The sequence below is a fragment of the Dipteris shenzhenensis genome, chromosome 26 (assembly GCF_047967505.1).
Source record: "Dipteris shenzhenensis isolate YYH24624 ecotype China chromosome 26, Dip_SZ_1.0, whole genome shotgun sequence".
Lineage (NCBI taxonomy): Eukaryota > Viridiplantae > Streptophyta > Polypodiopsida > Gleicheniales > Dipteridaceae > Dipteris > Dipteris shenzhenensis.
Genome location: NC_141621.1, coordinates 7,755,938 through 7,783,014, shown reverse-complemented (window position 1 = coordinate 7,783,014; position 27,077 = coordinate 7,755,938). Strand labels below are relative to the sequence as shown.

Below are 27,077 nucleotides of genomic sequence, written 5' to 3'. Positions count from 1 at the left end.
CGACTGCAAAATCTCTAGGTTTGCTATGCTTTCCTATCTAAGTATCATTATAATAAGTTGATTCTCATGTACCTTTGTAATAGCGTTCAGAAAGGAGCTCAGACCATGATATTTCCATACTTGAATCTTCTGATTCTGAGGCTTTTCTAAGTTCTTCCATAGCACTAGCCACTTTTGATGCTCCCCAAAGCTTTCCAATAACTTGTCTTGCTTCCTCCCACCTACCAGTCTAGGGAAATATGAGCCCACTTGTCAAAACCTTAATACATCCCCGTGTAGAATTTCACGATAGTATATTAAGGTATTATCCTACCTTGCTGAGCCAACGAGGACTCTCCACTGCAAACTGCATGCCTATAATGAGAAAAACTCCCGGTATGATAGCCATCCAAAACATAGTTCTCCACCTAAGATAACAAATGATATAATTAAGTATATTCCTTGTAGCAAGAACTACAAATCTCAAAGTAATCGGAATAAAGACAAGACAAATATCTTTAATCAGTGAGACTTCAATGGACCACCTGTCCCTTTATGATAAGTTTACGAGGCCAAAATTTACATAGTCATTGAAAGCGTACTGCTTCAGTGTGACAGGCTTGATTACTTATATACAATAAGTATGTTATTCACAGAAAAAATGCATAAACAACAGCAGGAAGAAAAACGCCCTGCACATCTTCCTATATCCACAATGCATAATATGTATGGACCCTAGAAAGTGTCATCCCTCTTACCACAAAGATAAAGGCCTCAACAAATTCCAGAGAAGCATGAACTAATGCACACGACAAGAGACCAACAAAGCTGTTATTGATAGATTCAAAATCAAAGCAAGGATCAATTCAGCTTCACAAAATAGACAGAAGATCTAAACCAATGGAGTACCATTAAGGGTCGACCTTTTCTGGCTTATAGCTTTCCAGAATCCATCCAGATTGGAACAGCAGTCATTTTGGCAGTGTGGTGCTAGGTCAAAGGCTTAAAGAGACAATGGATGAAACAGAAACTTAAGTGGTATACTGGTAACATGACTAGACACCACACACTTCTCAGATTGGGTGATTGTGTCTTTCTATAGAATTCTCATGGATGGAGGTTGCATTGAAACTCCCCATCCGTCGATGGAATCCATCTAATCCCTCTAGTTTTCCTGCTAGCCCTAATCTTGCTAAAAGTGCCATAAATTTTGTTCACACATACCCACAAGGTTGAATAAATCTCATACCTTGATTCCCTAGGCTGGTACAAGAGTGCATGCTGTAATGTTCATTTTGTTCAAAATTTTCATCAGCAATCGAATACAATGGTAGAGCATTATAGGGGATCTAGAAGGTCATTTGCCAGTACAAGGATGACCTGAGACCTTGATCATAGGAAACCTTGTACAAGGGATGACTTGAGGAATTTGACCAAAAAGAGACCATGTACACGAGATAACACATGACCTAGGATGACTCCAGCAACCTTTCGACTTGACTAAGCAACCTTGTGGTCACCACCATGACACTTAAAAGGTGACAACAAATAGGTTGCTGACATCCAACGTGATTTGACCCGGAGACCACTTGGTCGAACCACCAGCTTGGAGGGCGCATCAAAGTGGTAGGAGGTGTACACAGAGGTGCACATGGGAGAGTTATGATGGGACCGAAGAGTCAGAGATTGATGGGACTTCAGTGCAGTGGGATACCCAAAGTCATTAAGAGATGGAGTGGAGGAATGACTGATGGAGATAGGAGGAGAACCAATGAGAATGGAAGGAAAGAAATTTCCACCCACAGGAGAAGTCCCAAGTCATCGTCAATGGACATAACCAGCTAGGATGAAAGGCAAAGGTGGAGGTGGAGGGGAGTATCCTTCAGTGTGGGAGAGGAGAGAGGATTGAGCTATGAGCTCACTATGCACTCATGCATTGGCGAATCTGTAGGGATTGGGAGGGAATACCTTATGTCTTTGAAAGAACTAGTTTTCTATATTTGCTTGTAGGATTGGGTGTTCTTCTCTCTGTAAGTACTCAATCTTGCACCTACCAAACATTTGCTCTCTCATGCAAAGGTTCCACGACCCCTCTTGTACATTCATACTTGAGTGTCTTAGGTGTCTAGGTTGCTCCTCAGTCAACAGCAAGGGGTGCCATGCGTCTCGGTCTCCTGGACGAGGCTCGACGCAAGACCAGAGCCACCGTGACTCCCGTGGGACGTATCTTGGGTCTAAACAATGACGGGAGGTCCCTTAGAGTGATCTGTGTGTCCCCTCGATGTCTTGTGTGTCGTACTGCGGTCGTCGGATTAGGGTCTCTGTCACGTCTGCAGCTAGAGACTGGACGATCAATGTCACTCGATGGGAAGAACTCTGTGATCCTGCTCTGAGAGATGTCTGATGATGTGGCCAAGCCCCGTCGCCTGAGTAAGTATTCTCTGTGTCGGACCCCCCTGTGAATGAAGGCCGTGAGGCATCTCTGATCTGGGTAGGTGAGGAATCTGGAAAGGAGCCCAGAGCCGTCTCTGATGAGGCAATGGTAGCGACCTCGAATCTCGTAGTACACTGGGCACCTGAAAATAAAATGCTCCCGGTGTACCCCATTGGTGTGATGAATCCCTCCTCCGAAATACGAAGACAGTAATCTCTGTAGAAACTCAGCTTCACTTGAAGCTCCCTCGGCTCCAACTAGGTCCTAAAGGTGTGTAGCTACAGGAAATCCTCTCGAATGACCTGGTTGGTGTGTGGCCCGATCGGGATGGTGGGTGGGAGTACCGGAGGGGCATCTAAACTGTACTGAAAAGGAGGTATCTTATCGATGTGGAACCCTAGTCTCACAAACCATCTGTGAGTCCATGCATACTAGCATCGCTCATCTCCCTCTGCTGCCAACCTCATGGAGGAATCGAGAGCCAACCATGGCAACCTCTGTCTCCCTAATGCGCAGCCCATGATCTAATCCGGTGTAGATATGTGATGGTCTGAAAGGCTGCATCTAGCTGGAGTGGAGAAGCACCAAACTTGGCCTGAATGATGTGATGTGGTGCAGACGGTTTCCCCCGGATCATCCGTGAGAGCATGAGGATCTGCAAGCGCTCCACCCATGTCCACTCTATCTCTGACATGTCAAGTCCCCAACAAGGGTTGCCATACATACCGGCTGGTCAGACCAAGGAGTCGAAGAGAAGCCTTGGTCCGAGGGTCCTGGAAGTGGGAGTGGAAGCATTGTCTCTCTAGCCGAGCCAGTGAGGCGTATCCCCTACTCAGTCTAGCCTGCATCACCAGTCTCATCGTGAAGATCAGGCTGGAGAAGACCCCCAAGTGAGTGTATGAGGATATGATCTCAACTAGTGACCCACCGAAAGTGAACTGCTTCTGTTGCATGTTTGCTCGAGAGGTGTTAAAGATCATGACCTTGGTCTTGCCAAGCTTGACCTCCAAATCATGGGATAAACAAAAAGCCTGCAATGCATCCAAGTGTCGCTGGAGCCCCTCGGGTGTGGACGACAAGAGTGCCACGTCATCTGCATAAAGAAGAATCCTGATGATAGATGCCTTGATGTTGAACTTCGGGTGATTCATTGTGAGTTATGTGGGGAGTGTGGACACAGGAGAGATAGATGCCTTGATGTTGAACCTCGGGTGATACGTCACCGTGCTAAGGTTCAAAAGGCTTTGAAAGTGATTGCTCTTAAGAAGAAGAATGCCAGTCAGATGCAGGGTAATTTTTCTTCAGTAGAGTGATTATTTTTGTTTTCTTCCCAGAAGAGATTGGGTGGTATTTCTGGTTGGAAGTGTGTTTGAGATAAGTTAGTCAAGAGGAGAGATGGCTCACGAATTTCCTCGATTTCATGGGTTGCCTAATGAAGACCCAGAGAGGTTTTTAGAGTGCTTGGAGTTCACAGCTCTTATTAAAAACAAGAATGCTCCAAAAGTCCTTCTTCAGATTCTATCCTTTTGTCTGTTGGGAGAAGCGAGCTGCAAGGATGCGTGATGATCAGGGTGCTCACAGAAACCCGACTTATCCAGAGGCGAGGATAGCTTTCCTGGACAGGTTTATGTGTGTTAGAGATCCTGACGGCATTTGGAGAGAGCTATGTTTATTGCAGCAACAGCCGACTCACTTAGTGGATGAGTATGTCGGTAAGTTCACTGTGTTGTGGAATAAATGGCACGTGGCCTTATTACCTGAAGTTCCTCCCAGAGTCATAAAAAAGGATAGGTTTGTTGCTGGTCTGAAGCCGGAGATTAGGATAAAGATTGAATGTAAAGAGCGGGTCACTTATGAGGATCTCTCAGGGTAGCAAAAGAGAAGGAGAGGAAGCAGATAAGATTGTCACAAATGATGCAGGAGATGCCAATGGTTCAGCATGTGCCTGAAATTATCTCTCATGTGAAGCCAGAAATACAGAAGCCTGAAGTCAGGAACAAAAGGAGAATTGTCGAAGCTTATGAAGAGTTTGAGTTTAAATTTGATGAACGGTAGGGGAAGAGGTAGATCATCGGGTGGTTATGGCAGAGGTAGCATGCCTTCTTCAAATAATTCAGGCCCGTGGCAGGCACGACGAGGTCAAGGGTCATTTGCACCTTGTGTCCAGTGCTTTAATTGTGGAGAGTAGGGACATTACAGCACACACTGTAATAAGCCTCCTCGTGCTGGAGGTCAAGTTTATCAATTGTCAACAGGGTTAAATAATCGGGTGAGTAATCATAGTCTAGAAGTAAAAGATGCAAGTCAGCCTAGTGTCTCTGGAATCCGTAAAGCCACTGCAAAAGAGAAAGGGAAAGGTAAGGCACTTACATTTGGCTTGTTGGAGTTGGAGGAAGTTAAAGATGTCATGCCATTAGGGAAGAGAGATAGAGAAGAGGAGGTTGGTCTGAGTGCAAAGAAGGGGAAGCAGTCTAAGGAGATGATGACCTACCAAAAGAAGAAGAGCAGGAAGCCCAGAAGGTACATTTGCCCAAATGATTGGTCTATGCAAAGCTTAAAAAAGAATGGAGGCGGGCTGTAAATCCAGCAAAGAAGAACTCTCATAAAGGTACAATTAAGCCAATGTCTGCTATCTCAGAGTTGCCAGATCTTTTACCTGCTGTAGAAGCCTGGCATAAAGGAAAGGGTTTTGGAGAGGCCTATATAGATGGGGGTGCACAGATTTGTGTGATTACCTAGGCTTGTGTGGAAAGATTAGGACTGAAGATATCCCGCTCCTCTAGTTATCACATCAGAATGGCAAACCACTCCAAGATGAAGACTTTAGGGATAGTACTTGGCCTGGAGGTTGAGGCATTCAGTGTTTCATGTCGAGTGGATTGTCATGTGATGCCTGCAGGGTTGGGAGCCTAGCCTTTGATTCTTGGAGGGCCGTAGTTTCCATGGTATGGGCTGAAGTATCCTAGACATGTGTCTCAGAATACCTGGAAAACTGATGTCATGGTTGCACATGTTCATCATGTAGGGATATAGCAACCTATGACTGTACAGAGCATAACAGATCAAGTCACAAAAGGTACTAAGTTCAAAGCTTGCCAGAAAGCTTCAAACTTAGGTCGAGGAAGAGCCTTCATAAAAAGATCTACTAGGTTGTTCTCAGTGGGAACATAAGACAACTGAATATCACCTGCTGAAAATCTCTCTGACATAGTGATAGTGAATCTCAATATGCTTTGTGTGGGCATGGAAAACTGGATTCCATGCAATAGCCAAAGACTTTGACTATCATTGAAGATTACGGTAGGAGTAGTCTGGCATGCGTGAAGATCTGCAAGTAGGTTCAGGAGCCAAACACACTCCATTAGCTGTAAGAGCTGCTCTGTACTCAGCCTCATAGCTAGAAGTAGCAGCTGTTGTTTGCTTCTTGCTGAGCCAAGAGATGCATGAAGTACCAAGCATGAAATAGTTGCCACTATGTGACACACAAGTGTCGAAACAGACAGCCCAATCACTATCAATGAATCCATGCACGACAAGTGAAGAATTGGCCTCATAGAGAAGCCCAAATGCTGAGTGCCTTTGAGGTACCTGAAGACACGCTTCACGGCCTGCCAATGGGGTGTAGAGGGGCTGTGCATATATCTTCTCAACTATGAGACAACATACTGAAGATCGGGTCTGGTATGGCATAAATAAATCAAACAACCAATTGCCTACTATTGATCGAGAGTGACATCACATGCACCATTGCCATCCTCATGAAAACCAAGCTCTAATGGTGTGAATATTGGCTTGCAATCTTCAAACTGAAAAAAGCTGCAAAATCTGTCGAATATACTTGGATTATTGTGAGATCAAAGTACTCCCTCACTGCTAGAAAAATGAATGCCCAGATAATAATGCAAAATACCAAGATCAGATATAGCAAATCTCTTTTGCAAGTCAAGCTTAAAAGCTGCAATTTACTTAGCATGTGGCCCAGTCACAAGCATGTCATCCACATAGAGTACTAAAATCAGAAAATCTGTCCCACTCTTACGGATGTAAAGGGTAGCCTCTGTAGGGCTGTTCTAAAAGCCAAAACTAAGCAAATGAGCATGTATCCTGGAATACCAAGCCCAAGGGCCTGCTTCAATCCATAGAGGGCTTTCTTTAGGCCGCATACCTTCCTTTCAAAACCTTCAACCTCAAAGCCATGAGGTTAGTAACATAGACATTTTCCTGCAAGTGCCCATGAAGAAAAGTTGTCTTAATATCAAGCTGATGTACCGCCCAATGAAAGTGGGCAGCAAAGGCAATAGTAGTGATCTTGGAAGTGGGGGCAAAAGTCTCCTCAAAGTCAATGCCTTGTTGCTATGCAAAGCCCTTAGCAACAAGACGGGCTTTGTAACGGTCCACTGAACCTTCAGCTTTCCGTTTAATCTTATAGAACCACTTAGTCCCAATCACCAAGAGTAAACCATACAATCCACTATGGGGTAAAGTAGAGGGCTCACTAAGGCCCTTTGCAGAGAGCTAAGCAATAAGCTAAAGCAAAGCAATACTCAAACTCAAAATCAAAACACATGACCCGGTGCGTGTAAATATCTCATATATGTGTTTGCCGGTACGACTCTCGGTTGTGGATCCTTGGTCTCCATGATCTCTGTATCCAGCGGGCCATGTCAATAGTAGTGACCCCTTTGGTTGGGCGATCCCCCCCATATATGGCTGTGATGGATGGAGAGAGAGAGAGAGAGAGAGAGAGAGAGAGAGAGAGAGAGAGAGAGAGAGAAAGAAAGAAAGAAAGTTTATTAAAGTCTTCGGAAGACCGATGGGTCTATGAGACTGTGAAAATCCTGATACAACGAGCTGTGGTAGTGGAGCTACTAAACGAGCGTCCATACCAATGCAAAATGCAAAATGCCAAAAATGCAGAATGGCAGTACTAAGTCCTAAGTACAACATAGTGATGTCGGTGGTCGACTATATATCAATCTCAGCATCATCATCAATATCATCATCATCCCCAGCAACAGCAAGATATCAGGATGGATGAGGCAGAGGAAGCATGAAGTCGGCAATAGAGTGCTGTCGGCCACTCAGAGGTGCGGTCCTGGCACGTCTCTTGGTCGTAGCTCTACATCTAACCAGGGCTACTGTGACCCCCGTCGGTCGGGCTCCAACTCTAAACAAGGAGGGGATGTCTCCAAGTGTGATCTGTGTGTCGACCCTCTGTCTGAGCTGTCGGGTCACGGGTTCCGAGTCACGGTCATGTCGAGGCCTCGTCTATTTTGGGATCCATGTGATCTAGCTGAAAGAACTCCATCATAGAGCTCTGAGAGGGATCAACCGAGGAAGAAGTCTACTCCTGTCTCCGTGCTCGGAGTATCCTCTCGCGGTGTCTAAGTGCCTCATGAATGAAACCTGCCAAACACCGCTGGTCTGGGTAGGAGAGGAAATGGGCTAAAATCCCATAACTATCTCTGAAGAGGCAGTGGAAACGTCCTTGGATCTCATAGTACACAGGACACCTGAAGATGAAATGCTCCTCTCTCTCAACCTCCTGTATGTCACATAGTGTGCATATGCGCCGCTCCTTGGGTAGTCGCTCTGCTCTGCCGCTCTCGATGCGAAGTCTGTGTGAAGAGACTCGGAACTGCCCAAGAAAGATCCTCATCAAGTGGGATAGGTGAATCTGTGTGTATCCTAGTGGGTCAATGAAACCCTCCGTTGTGATATGTAAGAAGTGATCTCTGTAGAAGCTAAGCTTCACTGGGAGTTCACTCGGTTCCAACCAGGTCCGAAAAGTGTGTAGCTGTAGTAGATCCTCACGAATAACCTGGTTTTGGCCTTGTGTGATAAGAGGGGAGAGAACGGAGCATCCATGCTATACTAGAAGGGAGGTAGTCTATCCATGTGGAGGCCCAGTCGCTCAAACCATCTCTCTGTACGTGCATACCAGCACCTCTCATGTCCTCCTGCTGCAAGTGCCATAAAAGAAGATAAAGCTATCCATGGTAGCCTACTACGCCCCGTGGTATAATCCCCATATTCCCTAACTCGGTACAGATATGTGATGACCTGAAATGCAGCATCTAGCTGTAAAGGGGGTGACCCAAACTCAGCCTGAATGATCTGGTGAGGAACGGATGACTTACCACGAATCATCCGTGATAGCATGAGAACCTGTAGCCGCTCCACACGGGCCCGCTCTGTATCCAACAAGTCTAGCCCCCAACAAGGACTGCCGTACATCCCCGCTGGGCGAGCCAAGGAGTCAAAAAGCAACCCCTTAATGCGTAGATCTTGAAAGTGTGAGCGGAAGCACTGCCTCTCTAGCCTGGCCAATGAGGCATACCCTCTACTCAGGCGTGCCTGCATCGCGGGTCTCATAGTGAAGCTCGGTCCGGAGAAGATAACCCCAAGATAAGTGTATGATGAAACTATCTCAACAGATGACCCCGCAAATGTGAACTGCTCCTGACGCATGATGGCTCGAGATGTATTGAAGATCATGACCTTGGTTTTACCCAGGTTGACCTTCAAATCATGAGACTCACAAAAGGACTGTAGTGCATCTAGGTCTCTCTGAAGCCCCTCTGCTGAGGAAGACAAGAGAGCCACGTCATCTACATAGAGCAAAATCTGGATCAGCGTGCCTGCAAGAGAGCAACCTACACCCCCCTGTGTCTGCATCACTCTCTCAAGCTCGTCAATGTAGAGGCCAAACAAGGTAGGCGACAAAGGACACCCTTGTTTGACCCCGATGGTACTCATGATCTTGTCTGTCCACCCGGATCCTACCCGAACTCTGCCAGAAACTCTCTCGTAAAGTGCCATGACAGCCCAAATGATCTCCTGGTCATAACCCAAGTCCTGTAGGTGCCGTATGAGGCGGGCTCTCAAGACTGTGTCAAATGCCTTGCGAAAATCCACAAAGCAACAATAAACCCTCTGCTTCCGTGATCTCGCCTCCTCGATGATACATCTGAGCGTCAGAATGTGGTCCATGGTTCCATGATCACGCCGGAATCCGGCCTGTCCTGCTCCTTTGAGTCCTCGACACTCTGCAAGTCTGCTAGCCTCGGAGTCAAGTACTGATGCATAAATCTTGGACATGACATGTCCAATCATAATGGTCCTGTAGTTCTCCGAGCTCATGGGATCCCCTGCCTTGGGGATGGGTGAGATAGTGTTAATGGTCCAAGTGTGTGGAAATCCCAAACAAACCGCTTCATTAAAAAGCTTTGCTAAGATCGGGGCTAGGAGGTTAATCCCATATGGAATGAACTCAGTACATAGTCTAGTTTCTTCCTTCGTACCAATCTACGGTATTCACATAGCGTATCTGGTGCGCTCGGAAGACTGTTTTTGGTTTCGAATCTGAGTTGACGGCGTAAGGCCTTACACTCATCATCGTACCAACTATTACAAGGTACGGTTCCAGGGGGTGGTGGGCAGGTGGAGCAGGTGGTGTGGGGAAAGGCGTGAATGGCAGCCTCGTGTAGTAAGCGGGTGACAAGGGCAGCACGATCCTCTAAAAGGGGTATGAAGTCAACATAAGCGAGAAGTATGTACAGACGGCCAAAGTAAGAAGGTGAGTGATCTCGATCAAAGCGTATATCGTGGTAGGTGGAGTAAGCCCTGAGTGGGGTGGAAGGTGCTGTGCGAAGGGAGGTGGAGTTGCGAAAGAAAAGGTATGTGTGATCAGCCCCTGGGGGGAGAGGTGCTACAGTGAAGTCAGTAATGCAAGATGTGAAGACAGGGGATCCCATGATGTAATCAACAACACTGGAGCCCCCCCCATGTGGAAAGCATGTGAAACTACCTGAAGCGGGCCATCTGTCAAGACCATTATAGATAATGAGATCATGTATTCTGCCCAGGTCTAATAGGGCCTGCCCATAGAGGATGAAAGTGGACCTCACGTGTTAGCCGAAACCCGTAGCATACCTGCCTCCTCAAGGTCAACATCTGCCAGTAGAGTGGAATCATCTCTGAAATCAAGAAGTGGTACCTCATGGGTCCTTGTCCTCGCGTTGAAGTCCCCCACTAGAAGGACTTCTCCGCGGCTAGAAAAGTCAACGATGGACTGATAAAGGGCAGCAAATGGGGATGTCTCATCATCACCTCAAATATCTTTGGCAAAGTGGGAGGTCTCCGGGGGGAAGTAGCAAACTGCGATAAACAAATCTTGGCTATCCATGTGTCATATCCGGATCCAAAGAAATCTGGAATGTGTCGTATCAGATTGGGGGACCTTCCCTTTATGCTCACGAGACCAAAGGCACGGCCGATGGGGGTGATAGTCTCTCTCTCTCTCTCTCTCTCTCTCAAAATTACTACACCGTACTCAATCATGCTTATTGAGACTGGTACAAGGCCCATTGAACTGAGAGCACTACGAAGGGTTTTCAAATATGTGAAGAAGGTCAAGAACATGGGGTGGCAGAGATTACCAATGAAAGCATGGGAAGCAAGTAAAAGGCCTCAAAAGACAAACAAAAGCAAGATGTTATCATCTGGTTGGTGGCAAGACATTCAAAGATGGTTCCAAAGATGGAGAGTAACATCCTACCTTGAGATGTCATCCGGGGAAATGGATGAGAAGGCATTTCATAAAGCTTTGTTGGGAATATTGCAACAAAAATGGCAATCAGCTGAGAAAAGGGCTAAGTATGAGTACTATTGTACACATATCAATCCCATCTATTGGGACACCTACTCCAAGGAGGAAGATAATGCACAAAAGTACATAACTATACCCATACCTGCAAATGCAAGAAGAAGTATTGCACTCATCCGCACCCGATCACACACTTTGGAGGTAGAGAAAGGTGCTTGGGGAGATGTCTCAAGGGAACAAAGATTTTGCAAGTTATGTGACCAAGAACAAGTAGAGACAGAGGCACATGTCCTCCTTACATGCCCACGATATGCATGCATAAGGAGGGACTTTAACAACATTACAAAGGAACACGACACCCTCGCAAGCTTGCTTTCACATACCCATATAGCCACTCTGGGCAATTTTATTGCCAAGATTCTTCAATATCGGGAATGTTGTATTACTCAATGTATTTCAGAATAGTTGTTTTCCTACCCCTTCCATAAAAGAAGGGAGACACTTGTATTGTGATTTTCATGGGTCCCATGGGTCGGTTTCTCGGCCCCCAGAGGACGGTAATACATTCTTCTTCTTCTTCTCTCTCTCTCTCTCTCTCTCTCTCTCTCTCTCTCTCTTTGAGGGCTATCATTGAGGAGGCGAAGTCTAGACACCAGAATGTCCACGCTTGCTTTGTAGACTTTTAGAAGGCTTTCAACACCGTTTCACAATCCCGCATGATTAGGAGACTATAGGAGATGTAGATCCCGGAGTCTCTGATTTAGGGTTTGATGAGCCTACATGAGTTCGTCAAAGGGAGAGTTCGTGTCCCAGGTGGTTGTCGGATTGGGTTGAGAGCATGATAGGGATGAAATAGGCATGCCCCATCTCACCGACTCTTTTCGGACTCTACATTAATGAGATCACATCTTTCATAGACCGCCTAGGGGACGAGGGATCACTAATGCCTGACATCATGATACAGATATTGTTGTATGTTGATGACATTGTCCTCGTATCATCTTCAGCAGAGGGATTGCAGAGGCATCTAGAGGCTCTAGAGGTTTTTTGTAGAGAGAGAGACCTGACTATCAACCTTGGGAACACCGAGGTTATGATCTTCAACACCTCACGTGCAGTGCTTCATCGACATAGCTTCACTTACCAAGGTGAGCCAGTGGAGATAGTGCAGTCCTACACATGCTTGGGAGCAGTCTTCACAAGACCCATCTTCACGATGAGCGGCTTCGTCCCACTCTCACGACTGATCCACTTCTATGACTAGGTTTGCATTGGGCTCTATCTGATGGAGATGCACCGATACATGAGACATTACTACGACAGATCAGAGAGAAATGGGAGAAGGGCTACAAGTGATCATGGGGTCTAGGATGATTCAGAGTAAGCCTTTAGTCCCTTATCAGATCATGTAGGCAGAGTTCGCCATGACACCTCTCCAAGTGGACACCCTCTTCCAAACTGTGACGTTTCTCCAAACAGTTTGGGCCCTACCTCAGTGGAGATTACCGAGACTGGCAGTTGAGTCATCCCGACGCCTGGCAAAGAGCGACTTTGATACAGCATGGGATGCGCGGGTGTCCACTTGGTTTGATAGCCACAGTATCCAGATGGATAGGCTCCCCCCCTTTCAGTACAGCATGGATGCACCACTGGAGCTCCTTCCACATGATGAGATTAACAGTATCATAAGGTTAGACCTTCTCCAGCTTCACACATCTCGTGCTTGGGGGGGGGGATCACGAGTTCCCCACCAAGACCCAGCTCTATCATGACCACTTTCTGAGGATATCAGAGCATGGTCTCATCATCAAGCCTCAATACCTCGAGGATAGGAGAGTCTCACACGCCTTGCAGATTGCTATCTGACAGATACAAGTCTCTTCCTACCAACTGCGGATTGAGGCTGGGAGAGCGATGCGGAGACACAAAGATTCCCTTGTGTGGTAGGCTAGAGATCAGCTACAGTCGATGCCTCACGACACCAAGCTAGACCGAACACAGACACGCATCACTGATTTTTACACATCTGACCCAGCACCAGATGAGATTGCGAGGGAGGAGCTCGAGGAGATGAGAGCACTATGGATCAGTAGTGAGGCCCGTTAGCACAATGTGGCTGGACGAGAGACACGGAGACCACACACCACACATGGGACGACTAGAGCAAGCACAATTGAGGTTCGACCTATCTCAGCTCTCCTCAGAGGAGACCGCCAAAGACGAGGCATTACTCTCAATGTAGCCCATCGGATATAGAGATCCAGGAAAGCGCACCCCCCGCCACCACGGGAGACAGCCCAACAGACATACGTGAGCTCTTTCTATCACATCAGAGGACCACCAGGGAACCGGGTTATATAGAGCCTCCACATGTACTTGGAGCTCTAGTTCTTAGCAGTTGACTGCTCCTCTTTTCCCTACTATATTTTGTACTAGATTTTTGCACATTTGCATTTTAGCACTTAGTACTCAGCAAGGGCCTTAGTGAGCCCCTTAGTGAGCCCTTTCTTCAGCCCACGATGGCTTGTATGGGTTACATATATCTTGTATCTTGTCTCATAGACCCGCAAGGTCTCCTGAAGACGTTAATACCTCTCTCCCTCTCTCTCTCTCTCTCTCTCTCTCTCTCTCTCTCTCTCTCTCTCACGCGCAACCGCCAAAGACGAGGCATCACCCTTGATGTAGCACACCGGATCTAGAGATCGAGGAGACCATGCCCTCCCCCACGTCGTGAGATACCTCGACAGACACAGATACGAGAGCTTCTCACATCTCATTAGAGTGCCACCAGGTTACCTGGATATATGGAACCTGAGCACACACAAAGAGTGCTAGCCCTGAGCGCCTGACACGCTCCTGTTACTTTGCTACTCTAGTATTTTGTTCACTAGCTGAGCATGTTAGCGTTTTAGCTTTTGCTTTCAGTTTTTCAGCTTTTAATTCTTAGAAAAGGTCTTAGTGAACCCTTTGCTTCAGCCCTCAATGGCTTGTATGAAGTACTTCTTGGATTTGTCTCATAGGCCCGCAAGGCCTCTTGCAAACATTAATATATCTTTCTTCCTTTTTGTGAGGGCCACTAAGGCTCTCAACATCAAAGTTTGAGGGATTCCACGGACAGAGATCACATTGTTGGATGACGCGACCACCTTTGTGGCAACCACATTAGGAGTTCCTGATCATACTATTGTGGGAGCATGGCGAGTGGGGAGAGACCCCAACAGAGAGCAGCCTCTTGTTATACACTTCAGAGACACTCATGCATGCTTGGCAACTCTGCGCTGTCAATCGGCCCACTATATCTGTGGATGAAGACCTGACTCCTTTGCAGACAGAGGAGAGACGTGCTCTCTTGCAGCTACGGGATGCAGCTCACAAGGAGGGGAAGTGGGCAATATGGGTGTCTCATTACTGGAGCCCACCGATAACCTAAGAGTTCTCCAACATAGGGGGGTAGGGTCAATGAGACGCAGGATACCAAGGCCCTCACTTGCACCATTTGGACCTGTAATGGTACCCTTTAAGGGACTTCGCCGACAACTCCGATTCGAGTCCAAGCATGGCCTACCAAGCAAATCAGACACGTTATGTGAGTATCGTCGTCTAGTTCGCCAAAAGATATGTTTGTGTATGGGATTGATATCCTAGCCCCTATCCTAGCAAAGGATTCAATAACGCAGTTTGTCTCAGTTTCCCACGCACATGGACGTTGATATATGCCTTAGTACTTGATATGGAGGTCAGCCGCTATGCAAAGATGCAGGGACTCAGAGCAGAGGGTCAGGCAAGCTTTCGACGTGATCATGGGACCATGGGCCAGATACTTACACTCAGGAGTGTCATAGAGGAGCCCAGAGCACAAAGAGGGTCTATTGTTGCTTTGTGGATTTCCGAAAAACCTTCGACACAATATCACGAGCACGTCTCATCAAGCGCTTGCAGGAGCTTGGCAGGAGATAGTTCAGGCTGTTATAGCACTCTACGAGAGGGTTTCCAGCAGAGTTCGTACGGGTGGGGGATGGACATAGGAGATCATGAGCACCATTGGGGTCAAACAAGGTTGCCCACTCTCATCGACCTTGTTTGGCCTTTATATAAACGAGCTTGAGTCTTTTATGAGGACCCTAGGAGGAGCTGGTTGCTCGCTTGTTGGCTATATGCTCCAGATTCTAATGTACATTGATAATGTTATATCCTATCCTCATCTGCTGAGGGGCTCCAGAGACATCTAGATGCATTACAGGCTTTTTGCGAGTCCCATGATTTGAGGGTCAACCTTGGTAAAACCAAGGTTATGATCTTCCACACCTCCAGGGAAGCCGCACACAGAGCAGTTCACGTTTGATGGAGCACCAGTTGAGTACAAGTTCTCTTGTTGTCACGGATGAATTGCAGCAAGCCATATGTGTTCCTCATCATATCATTCAGGCTGAGTTCGGGGCATCCCCATTGCAGTTAGATGCGGCATTTCAGACCATCAATTATCTTTACCGCGTGCGAGCATATGGCTCCTGTACTGCACGGCAACGCAGGCTACCTTGGTTGGTATTAGCATCCTCTATGGCATTGGCAGCTCAGGATGATCAGAGATGTTGGTATGCACACACATGCAGATGGTTTGAGAGATTGGGCTTCCATATAGACAGGCTGCCTCCCTTTCAGTACATCATTGATGCCCCATTTGTCCCGTGTCGGGGCAACGAGTTCAACCCAATCATCCAGGAGGATCTCTTACACCTACACACATTCAAAACTTGGTTGGCACAGACAGAGCTTCCTGTGAAGCTCAACTTCTATAGGGACCACTACCTGCACATTTATGAGGAGGGTTTCATTATCCCACCAAGGTACACCCAGATTCATCCCACAAACGCTCACTTCTTTCAGGATAGCATTGGATTTATTTTGCACGGCTATGGGGGCGCATATTAATTGGCACAAATCCAATGGCTTTTGGATTAGTGACGAGGACACTCTGGATTGGGGAAGTGATATAGGATTCACTTGGATTGAGAGGGGTTATGTCAGATATTTGGGATGCCACGTTGGCTTGGGCATCTCTCCGACACAATAGTTTGCTCCAATGTTGGAGAGCATAAAGAGAAAGCTCCTTTTTTGGGGCTCTGCCAAGCTTGACCTTGCCTCCAGAATAGTGGTGGTGGTTAACCAGGTCCTATTGGCCATGGCATGGTTTGTTTGTTCTTGCTGGTGCCATTCAAGAGATTGCATCACTCAGCTTAAGAGACTGATAAAGAATTTTATATGGAGTGGACTTGATGACACAGACGATGTTACATCCAGAGTTGCTTGGAAGACTCTCATTCTCCCCACTCCGGAAGGGGGTCTTAACATAATTGCTCCACACCTACACTACAGGGCCTTGCTCTGCAAGATGGTTGTGAGGGGACTTATGCCTGGGCAGGAGCCATGAAAGGAATTTTTTATTACAGCATACAGTCATGCATGTAGGCTATCTCATGGGCTATCCATAGATGCCACTTATACCTTGGTATCAGCCTTGTAGGTCTAGTTATAGTCAGTTAGGACTATTGGTACAATTAGTTTATGTACCATCTGGGTCAATTAGGACACTTAGTCCAGTTAAGGCAGTTAGCCCTAGGGCTTTGTTATGCTGGCTCTCCCTTGAGCCTCCACACTTCAATTTTGTAGCAATCTATTATAGCATCTCGTTTTTCTACATTGTACTTCCATTTTTGAGCTTCCATTGCTTCCAACACCCAACAATGGTATTAGAGCAGGTCGGGAATCCATTCCCTCAGCCATTGACAGCTTTCCCAAGCTGTTTGGCAGCCTCCTGAGCCCTCATTCCTGCTGGTTTTGACCTCTCCAAGCGCTTCTGTCGTGAAAACCCTGATCTTGACACGAGAAGACCGCATTTCGGAGCAACCACCGCAAAGGGAGCTGCATTTTGAGGCGTTTGGAGCTGTTTTTTCTCAGTTTTTACCTCGCACGTGTGGCGGCTACCTACTGTACGGAGTCCATACAGTTTGTACGGCTCATTTAATTCGCACGTGTGACTGTACGGCCATCCATACAGTCCGTACAGGCTGTACGGACCTGCTGCACCTGCATTTAATGCACCGAAAGACTATTTCGACCAGCCTCGAAGTTCGTGCCTGCATTTTGGTGCTGTTTCTTGCTGTATGGAACTGTCTAGGGGTGCGTACCAGCCAAATCGAGGCTTTTCCAGCACTTTGAAGCTGTTTCGTGAAGCGTGCAAGCGTTCTCTTGCTGCCTCGAGCTGCGTGCTGAATTGATCCGGAGACTTCTCCTTGATCCCTTCCCTCCTCATTTGGCATCCTTTTGCCTCGAGCTACGAGTTCTCCTCCATTGGATCTCTTTCTCTCCATTTCTACGTGCTCTCCTCCTCGTGGGAGCTCTTCCTTTGCTGTAATTCTCATTTCCAGCCCTCATTAGCTTTCAAAGCCTGTCACTGCTGTCCTTTCGGGCTACATCATTGGGTAAGCCATTGGTGCATTGGCTTTTTCCAATTTCTGCTTCATTTGCATTTTGGAAAGGCCTCATGTTGCCTTGGAAGGCCTCATGTTGCCTTGGAAGGGTTGCAACAGGTACACCTTGGGACAGCAGAGTCTTTTGCAAGCATAAGCTTTGAAGCTTGGACAGTTTTTTGGCACTTGATTTTGAGAGGTTTCCTTTCTCTCATTTGCTTTGCCAGTTGGTGCATTTGCCTTGTATTTCAGCACCATGTCTGGTGGCACAGATGATTTCTTTGGGCTGATTGGGGCCGATGACAAGCTTGATGGCACCAATTACCCCATGTGGTCATACATGATGGGACATGTTTTGGTTGCCAAGAATCTATGGCATATTGTTTCAGGTTCTGAGGCTAGGCCTACACGCATTGTGACTTTTGGTGCTACACTTGCAGCCTCTGCTTCTTCAGGTGATGGGTCTTCAGCTGATGGTTCTAATGCTACAGCTAGGACTCCTGCACCTCTTGCTCTAGGTGCTTTGCCTCCTTCACAGGAGCAAATTCAGTGGGATGGTCGTGATGCCAAAACACATGTCTTGATTGCTCTTTCAGTGAAATGGGTTATTATCCCTCATATTCGGTCTTGCAAGATAGCTAAGCAAGCATGGGATCAGCTTGCATCTTTGTATCAGGTGCAGAATGAGGCGAGGGTTGCCTATCTCCGCAGGCAATTGAAAGATTTAAAGCTTGATAACGGTGGTAACATGGATGCCTATCTCACTAATGTGAAGGATTTGAAAGAGCAGTTGGCCAACATTGATGAGATCATGCCTGATTCTCAGTTCGTTTCTAATATCGTTGATGGGTTGTCTGATTCATATCAAGGCTTTGCTACTACATTGAGGCTGGTTGCAGGGCGTGATGCCAATAATTTCTCATTTGACCAGCTTATTGCTCTTCTTCTTCAAGAGGAGCAAGGTCATGTGAATCACAATGCTACTATGGCTAGTGATCAAGCATTTGCTGCCCATCACAAACAAAAAGGTAAGGGCAAGGTTTCAGCTGGAAAGCCCTCATTCCCCTACTGATCATTCACATGGTGCGTCTTCTTCAGGGGATAACAAAAAGAAGAAGAGATGTAATTATTGCAGGAAACCTGAGCATGATATTTCTGAATGCAGGAAGCGCATAGCATCTGAAAAGAAAAAGAAAGAGTCTGGTCTTGCAGTATCTGGTTCTTCTAGTGTAGAAGATCGACATGAGTCCGCTAATTTTGCACAAGACCACCATTGGGTTTTCTTGGTTACATGTCAGTATAATCCTAATGTTCATGATGCTTGTATGGCAGTATCAAATGTTCGTGATGCCTGGTTCTTTGATAGTGGTGCTAGCAAGCACATCACTTCCTGCAAGAAGTTATTCAGCTCATTGGAGCTTACAACTAAGGGGGGCAATGTCACATGTGCCAATCATGCATCATATACTGTGAAAGGTATTGGGTAAGTTGCTCTTACTTCTGTCTCTGGTGGTATTGTCACTCTAGAGCATGTGCTTTATGTTCCAGGCATTCGTAAGAACCTCATTTCGATTTCAGCCATTGCTACATGTGGCTTTCAGGTTATTTTTGATGTTGTGAGTTGTGCAGTTTATGATGTTACACATGCCTTTACCTTGGTTTTGACTGGCACATTGTCTAGTGGTCTTTACAGACTTGAGGCTTATGATAGATGTTCAGATGATGATGCTGCACTTGCCGATGCACATGCCTTTGCTATTGATTCTACCATGGCAGATACTCATTTGTGGCATGAGAGGTTTGGACACCTCAATTTTGGAGCCCTGGTGATGTTACATAAGGAAGATATGGTTGTGGATCTTCCCAAAATGCATATGCCTTCCACACATGTTTGTGAACCATGCTTACTTGGTAAGATGCACAGTGCTGTGTTTCCCAAGGATGGGAGAGTTGGTGCTTCACGCAAGCTTTATGTGGTTCATAGTGATGTTTGTGGACCCATGAGGGTTGTAGCTCTTGGGGGATTCTACTATTTTGTTACTTTTATTGATGATTTCACCAGGTACACTTGGATTTTCGCATTGAAATCCAAATCTAATGTTTCTTCATGCTTCAAGCACTTTATTGCCTTGGCTGAGAATGAGAGTGGGCTGCACATTGCTCACATTAATACAGACAGGGGGGGTGAATACGTGTCGAAGGAGTTTGCTGTTTTTTTGGCTTCCCGTGGCATCAATCATCGATGCACGGTGCCTTATACTCCTCAACAGAATCCCGTGGCTGAGCGAAAGAATAGATCAGTGATGGAAATGGCCAGATGCATGTTGAAAGGCAAACATTTGCCTCATAAGTTGTGGTTGGATGCGGTCATGTGTGCAAATTACATCTTGAATAGATGTCCTACAAAGGCATTGCAGACTATCACACCTTATGAGGCTTGGACAGGTCGTAAGCCTCGCATTTCCCACATGAGGACTTTTGGATGCTTAGCTTATGCTGATGTGCCTTCACAGAGACGCACTAAGTTGGATGATAAAGCTGTTAAATGCATTTTTCTTGGGTATAGTTCAGAGAGCAGGGGCTATAAGCTATATCAGCCCCACACGGGCAAGTGTTTTGTCAGTCGGGATGTTGTGTTTGATGAATCTTCCACTATGCCTTTGCTGGACTATCAACCCCAGCCCGTTGTTGATGCCCCAGACATATTTGACAGCTTGATGCCTTTGTTTCCATCCGATGCTTGGGATGATGTTCCTTTTGAGGCTGTCCCTGCTCCATCTGTTGGTCATTTGGAGCCACATGTGAAGCCAGAAATTCAGCCTGATATGCCTATCATTGATCAAGATCATTTGCACAGGGCTCTTGACCAAGAAAGAGCACAAATTCATGAGCCAAAAAAGGTACCCCGTTGGCTCCTTGACACATTAAAAGACAGCCAACAAGACACTCCTCTACCAGCCCATACAAGAGCAGCTGTCCGGAAAGAGCATGCTAGTTTTGTTGCTTATGCTTTGGTTGCTACAGCATGCAATGAAGAGCCATTATGTCATCAAGATGCCTTTTAGAATGATTGTTGGATGAAGGCCATGCAAGCTGAATTGGATTCTATCCATCAGAATGACACTTGGGAGTTGTGTGATTTGCCTTATGGCAAGAATGCCATTGGAACTAAGTGGGTTTACAAGATCAAACGAAAGTTGGTGGTTCAGTGGACCGTTACAAAGCCCGTCTTGTTGCTAAGGGCTATGCAAGGACCATGGCATTGACTTTGAGGAGACTTTTGCTCCCACTTCCAGGATCACTACCATTCGCATTGTTATTGCCTTTGCTGCCCACTTTCATTGGCAGATACATCAGCTTGATATTAAGACAGCTTTCCTTCACAGGCATTTGCAGGAAGAGGTCTATGTTTGCCAACCTCCTAGCTTTGAGGTTGAAGGTTTTGAAAGCAAGGTATGCTGCTTGAAAAAGGCCCTCTATGGATTGAAGCAAGCACCTCGGGCTTGGTATTCGAGAATTCATTCTCATTTTCTCACACTTGGCTTTCAAAACAACCCTACAGAGGCTACCCTTTACATCCGCAAGCGTGGGACAGATTTGCTGATTTAAGTCCTTTATGTGGATGACATGCTTGTAACTGGGACACATGCTCAGCAAACAGATTTTAAAATTGATTTGCAGTAGACATTTGATATGTTTGATCTTGGTCTTCTGCACTACTATCTGGGCATTCAATTTGCTAGCAGTGAGGGGGACATTTTGATGTCACAATCCAAGTACATTGGACAGCTTTTGCAGCGTTTTCAGTTTGAGGATTGCAAGCCAGTATCCACACCATTAGAGACTGGTTTTCACTTCTCTTTTGAGGATGGCAACAGTACATGTGATGTCACTCTCTATCAACAGGCAGTTGGTTGTTTGATTTACCTATGCCATACGAGACCTGATCTACAATATGCTGTCTCACAGTTGAGCAGATATATGCACAGCACCATTGGCATGCCGTGAAGCGTGTTTTCGGATATTTTAAAGGCACTCAGCATTTACACCTTCTTTATGGGGCTGATACTTCACTTGTCATGCATGGATTCACTGATAGTGATTGGGCTGGTTGTTCTGACACTCGTGTGTCACATAGTGGCAACTGTTTTATGCTTGGTATTTCATGTGTTTCTTGGTTCAGCAAGAAGCAGAGTACAGTTGCTACTTCTAGCTGTGAAGCTGAGTACAGAGCAGCTTTTACAGCTATAGTAGAGTGTGTTTGGTTTCGGAAGCTACTTGCATATCTTTGTGCATGTCAGACTGCTCCTACCGTCATCTTCACTGATAGTCAGAGTGCTTTGGCTGTTGTATGGAATCCAGTTTTCCATGCTTGCACAAAGCACATTGAGGTTCACTATCACTATGTCAGAGAGCGATTATCAGTAGGTGATATTGAGTTGTCTTATGTTCCCATTGAAGACAAACAATGCACACTGCCTTCTAGATGAGACTGGATGGCTAGTATCGGATGGATCTTCACTTCAGCCAATCAGAGATCTCCTTCCTCCCCTCTCATGGCAACTATCTTGAAAGCATGGACTAGCTTCAGGACCCCTTCCTCTCGCGAAGAGATTGAAGCCACTCGTGCAAAACGACAACATTTTGGATGAGCATGGTAGACCACTCGGTGCCTCTCATTACATGTAGTGGTCTAGTTGGGAGAGGGGACATCCCTTGCCTCCTATGTGGATGCCTAGAAAGCTTTCGAAAAGCTTCCAGACGACTAGAAAGCTCAGATGGTTAGTCATCTTAGAGGGAGTGCAGGCAGAGTTCAGCAGATCAATGCACCCTTTCCAGTGAATTGGGTTGAGACGGATGACATGCCTATCACTTGCTGCACTTGGATGGCCGCATTCTCGAGACTACGGACATTCCCTATTGCAGTTCGAGATGTACATGAGGATGCCCTAGTTTTTAATGTGCATTTGGGAGGTAGGCTGTCCAGATCTTCAGATGACATCTTGCTAGAAAGAGCATTTCAGCCGGTCAGGATTGTAGGCTATGTGGAGATTGGTTCTGATTTTCAGTGGTACTTGGATCCTGACCCTCTTCTCATTTCCCTAGGATCATGGAGGCTATGGCTTAATGGAGGCGTCCCCATAAAGTTCCTAGAATAGGACCCAGGAGAGTGGGAGTGGATTGACAAAGTGCACCGAGAGAAGATGTTGGAGATATCATAGCCAAAGAGTGTGTTGGTGTGAAGTGTTGGTGTGTAGTACTAAGTGATCTAGTACTAGTCTATGTGTGAGTGCCACGTGTCATCATGAGCCTCATCCCATATGCACTAGGTGCTAGTGTGTGAGTATGTAGCCTATATAAAGGCTTGTACTTCACTTGTCATGTCATACTTGATGAATGAACGAAAGCATTCATGGATTCTACATTTGTGTACCACTTCTTCACTCCCTAGCCTCTCTCTCTCTCTCAATCACACCATGTTTCTAACATGGTAGTAGAGCAAGTTCACCCTGCCATAGCGCTTTGCCACATCATCATCTTCTTCACCTAACCCTAACTCTGTTCAGCCGCCTCTCCTATGCAGCCTGTTCATTTCCACCTCTAGCTAACTCTTCCTTTCAGCTTATTTCGCCTCTATTTTGCCTTCTCTATAGCTAACCACCTCTTCTTTTCTACTCTTTGTACCCACCTAGAGACTCTCCATAGCCTACCTCTTTCATAGCCATCTCTGTTCGTATCTTTTGGAGCAGTACCCGAGCTTTGACAGCCTCCTAGAGCTACTAGTCGGTACCTAACAGCCACCCATGCTTGCACACATGTGGATATTCGAGCCATCGTGCAGCTCTTCAAGCTCAGCCATGGTGGATTCCAATTTCATCAATTTCACAGCAACTTCACGATTCATCGTTTGCGTGGATGGCGATTTAGACAAGCTGCTCTTCAGCCTATGGCGGAACCTTGAGTTCCATCTCGATTCTTACCCACGGGCCACGTAGAAGGGAGAGTTGATGGAATGAGCTTGACATGTCAAAGCGGGCTTGGCAAAGAAGCGAAGAGAAGTCTAGTTCGTTAGAACTCTAGAAACAAAAGCTACGTGCCATTCGAATGGAAGGTCCAGAAGCTACTTATCAAGGTGTTGGCACTGCTTTGTTCCTCACCTTCACATTCGTTCTCCTCGGCAATTACTGCATTCACGGATTCCTCTGTGGTAATCATGACTTTACCTTTGTCGCTTTCCTTCGTCTATTTCCTCCGTTTATTCAGAGTCAGCCACGCAAAGGCTGGTGGTTTGGATCAGGTCATCAATGCACATACGTGAAAGGTCGCAACTGGGATAGCAAACTCCAGGCGACGTTCTATGCGTAGAAGGGCAAGGAATACAAGCGCTCCATTTACGATGCTGCCTCTACCTTCGCCTCTTCCCGGCTTCAACATAGAGACCCACGTTTGAAAGCTATGGTCTCTTCAATCCATAAGCACTCTCTTCAAGGACTTATTTGCCTATATGAGCGGGATGCAATTAATATAGAGAGATCTGGGTACAACAAGTTGATTGCTGTTTGTGCTGGTCTTGAAGACTCACAGCCTATGGAAAGCCACTTTGACGTTCTTCATTTGAGTGTTGTGACACTGCCAGCAGCATTGTCTGGGAGGAAGAATGTATGCCACACGCTTTCTATTGATACTGTGGCTGAGCAACATGACAAAGCAGTGGCGCCTTCACTACTTCAGCCAAGGATATTTATGCCACATCTATTGGACCTGAAGAGCAAGCTTTATCAGCTCTATTGCATGATCCATTCCTCTCTGAGGAGGAAGATGATGCTTAGTTCTATGTGTGTTTGTATTGAGTCAAATAAAGGTTCTCAGCCTTGAGTTGTCCCTCTAAACTGAATGTATTTGGAGTCAATAAGAGGTACTCTGCCCTGGGTTGTCCCCAAAAAATGTGAATATATTGTCTTTTACATTGGTTTGATGGTATTGACCACCCAGTTCAGAGTAAGATGATGACACGTGGCACTCACACATCACTCACACACATAGACTAGTACTAGATCACCCAGTACTACACACCAACACTTCACCAACACACTCTTTGGTTATGATATCTCCAACACCCCCCTTCAAAGCAAAGAGTGTGAGACCCAACACGCAAAGAGTAGACCAATCCCCCCTCCACTGCAATACTACAAAGAGCAAGTCCAACTATCCAACACCTCCCATGTGATAGTGACTTCTCAGTCAGCTTGTGACCAGCAGGGGCAAACCATCACTCGTCACCACCCAGGACTTATCCCATATGCACTAGGTGCTAGTGTGTGAGTGTGTAGCCTATATAAAGGCTTGTACTTCACTTGTCATGTCATACTTGATGATTGAATGAAAGCCTTCATGGATTCCACATTTGTGTACCACTGCTTCACTTCCTAGCCTCTCTCTCTCTCTCACTCACACCATGTTTCTAACAGAAGAGTCTCTCCTAAATAGTTGATTTCTTTTCATAAATTTGTACAAAATGTGAGAAAAAGATACTAGTGCACTCATAAGCTGTGACAGCAACAGTTTCTCCTTTTCATGATGGAATGCCTTCAAAACCTGCTCAAATCTTACCAATGTGGATCAGTCTCAGAGGGGATTCCCAAAAATAAAACCACTATCATGCCTATGCACGTGCCCATCTGGCAAATACTTCCAAGTGCACCTCTATATTTTGTCGGAGCAATCTGTTAAGGGAGAAAGAAACAAACAACCAACATCACATGTGTAAAAATTATTGTGAAGATAATTAAACAAAACACAACAACCAACAAGGCTATCTCATCAGCTGCCCAAGAACAAAGGAGGATACATTGCATGATCACAAAAAGGAAGAGAACACATTTAGCATCTCACACAATATTTTGTATTTTACATACTCTTTGTTTACTAAGATGAAATTCCCAATTCTAACAACTCAAGTCCCAAGAAAGCAATATATATCCTCTATGGTTGCTCTCACAATGCACTCCAATGCTTCCATCACATACTTAGTACTTTTACAGAGTCCACAAACATACCTAAACTCATGCTATAAAAGCACAATGAACAATGATAGCCACCCACCACGAGGTAAAAATCATGAACCTCATCACACTTAGCAGGGGCTAGCAACAATGACATCCGGCTATTAGCATCCAAAAATGGTATAGACCATTGTGTATCCTAGGAAAAGGAGAAAAAAGAAAAAGCACCCTTGGTTTAGTCGATAAACACCCAATAGGGGGAGAGTCGTGTCAAATCAGCCTCAAGCATGAATGATGACTAAGGAATCTAGATTTTATATGCAACAAAAGGTATCATGTTTAGCTTGTGCAGTTGTTGTAGGTAGTCGTCCTTAAGAAAGATCCCAAATACAATGTAGAGAATTGAGGTGTATCCCAATTCCAAAGAGTCGTGACCATTTTACAAACCAATGATGTGTCATCCTATCACCCATAGCAATATGCCTTCTAGATATGCAATACAACTACACTCCTTATCATCACAAATAGGAGATTGGAGCCTACAGCTGAGAGAATCGATCTAAGCACCTCTCGTCCTCTCTCAGACCAAACCTATGTCAATGTGCCAGACTATTACTGTAGGCTCACGGAAGCAAAAGGATGCACAAGAGTGGAGCAAGAAGTGAAAGCGGCCGTCGCATTAACTAGAAGAAAGAAAATAGAAGTACAAAGTACTATAAAAGATAACCCTAGGACCTAGTGTCCTAGTGGTACCACTAGTACTAGGTGTCATTAGACACTAAAAGTACTAGGTGACCTGAGTGCCAATAACTAAAGCTACATGGCACATACCAGGGCCCAGAAAGAAAGAAAAGAAAGAAAGAAATTTGTTTAGAGTCTTCCGAAGACCGATGGGTCTATGAGACTGAAAGAAAACCTGATACAAATCATAGTAAGGGTGGAGCTACTGAAACGAGCATCATCACCCGTGCTGAACCCTAAGTCTGATCATACATAATCAAATACATCTGGATGTAACAATGAAAAGAAAAGGAATGGAGCGGAGTGGAATCCTCCGTATGTCATGTCGCCCTGGCTGGTGCATAGCCGGTGATGGGACGCTGGCGCCCGTCAAGGGGTGTCGTGCGTCTCGGTCTCCTGGATGAGGCTCGACACAAGACCAGAGCCACTGTGACTCCCGTGGGACGTATCTCGGGTCTAAACATTGACGGGAGGTCCCCCGGAGCGATCTATGTGTCCCGTCGATGTCTCGTGTGTCGTGCTGCGATCGTCGGGTCGGAGTCTCTGTCACATCTACGGCTTAGAAACTGGACGATCAATGCCACTCGATGGGAAGAACTCTGTGATCCTGCTCTGAGAGGTGTCTGATGATGTGGCCACGCCCCCCGTCGCCTGAGTAAGTACTCTCTGTGTCGGACCCGCTCGTGAATGAAGGCCACGAGGCATCTCTGATCTGGGTAGGCAAGGAATCTGGAAAGGAGCCCGGAGCCATCTCTGAAGAGGCAGTGGTAGCGACCTCGGATCTCGTAGTACACTGGGCACCTGAAAATAAAATGCTCCTCGGACTCAACCTCCTGACAATCGCA

The 27,077-nt window shown here is 46.2% G+C and overlaps 1 protein-coding gene across 1 annotated transcript in view; it reads right to left on the bottom strand.

Moving 5' to 3' along the window:
- Window positions 1-27,077, bottom strand: part of LOC147884609 (Major facilitator superfamily protein) — a 121,214-nt gene that overhangs the window by 84,632 nt on the left and 9,505 nt on the right. Inside the window, exons 5-7 of the mRNA XM_087397397.1 lie at window positions 25,100-25,212; window positions 314-407; window positions 73-229 (exon numbers count right to left, since the gene is read on the bottom strand). Coding sequence (XP_087253523.1) covers window positions 73-229; window positions 314-407; window positions 25,100-25,212 — 364 coding nt within the window. The remainder of the gene's footprint in view (window positions 1-72; window positions 230-313; window positions 408-25,099; window positions 25,213-27,077) is intronic.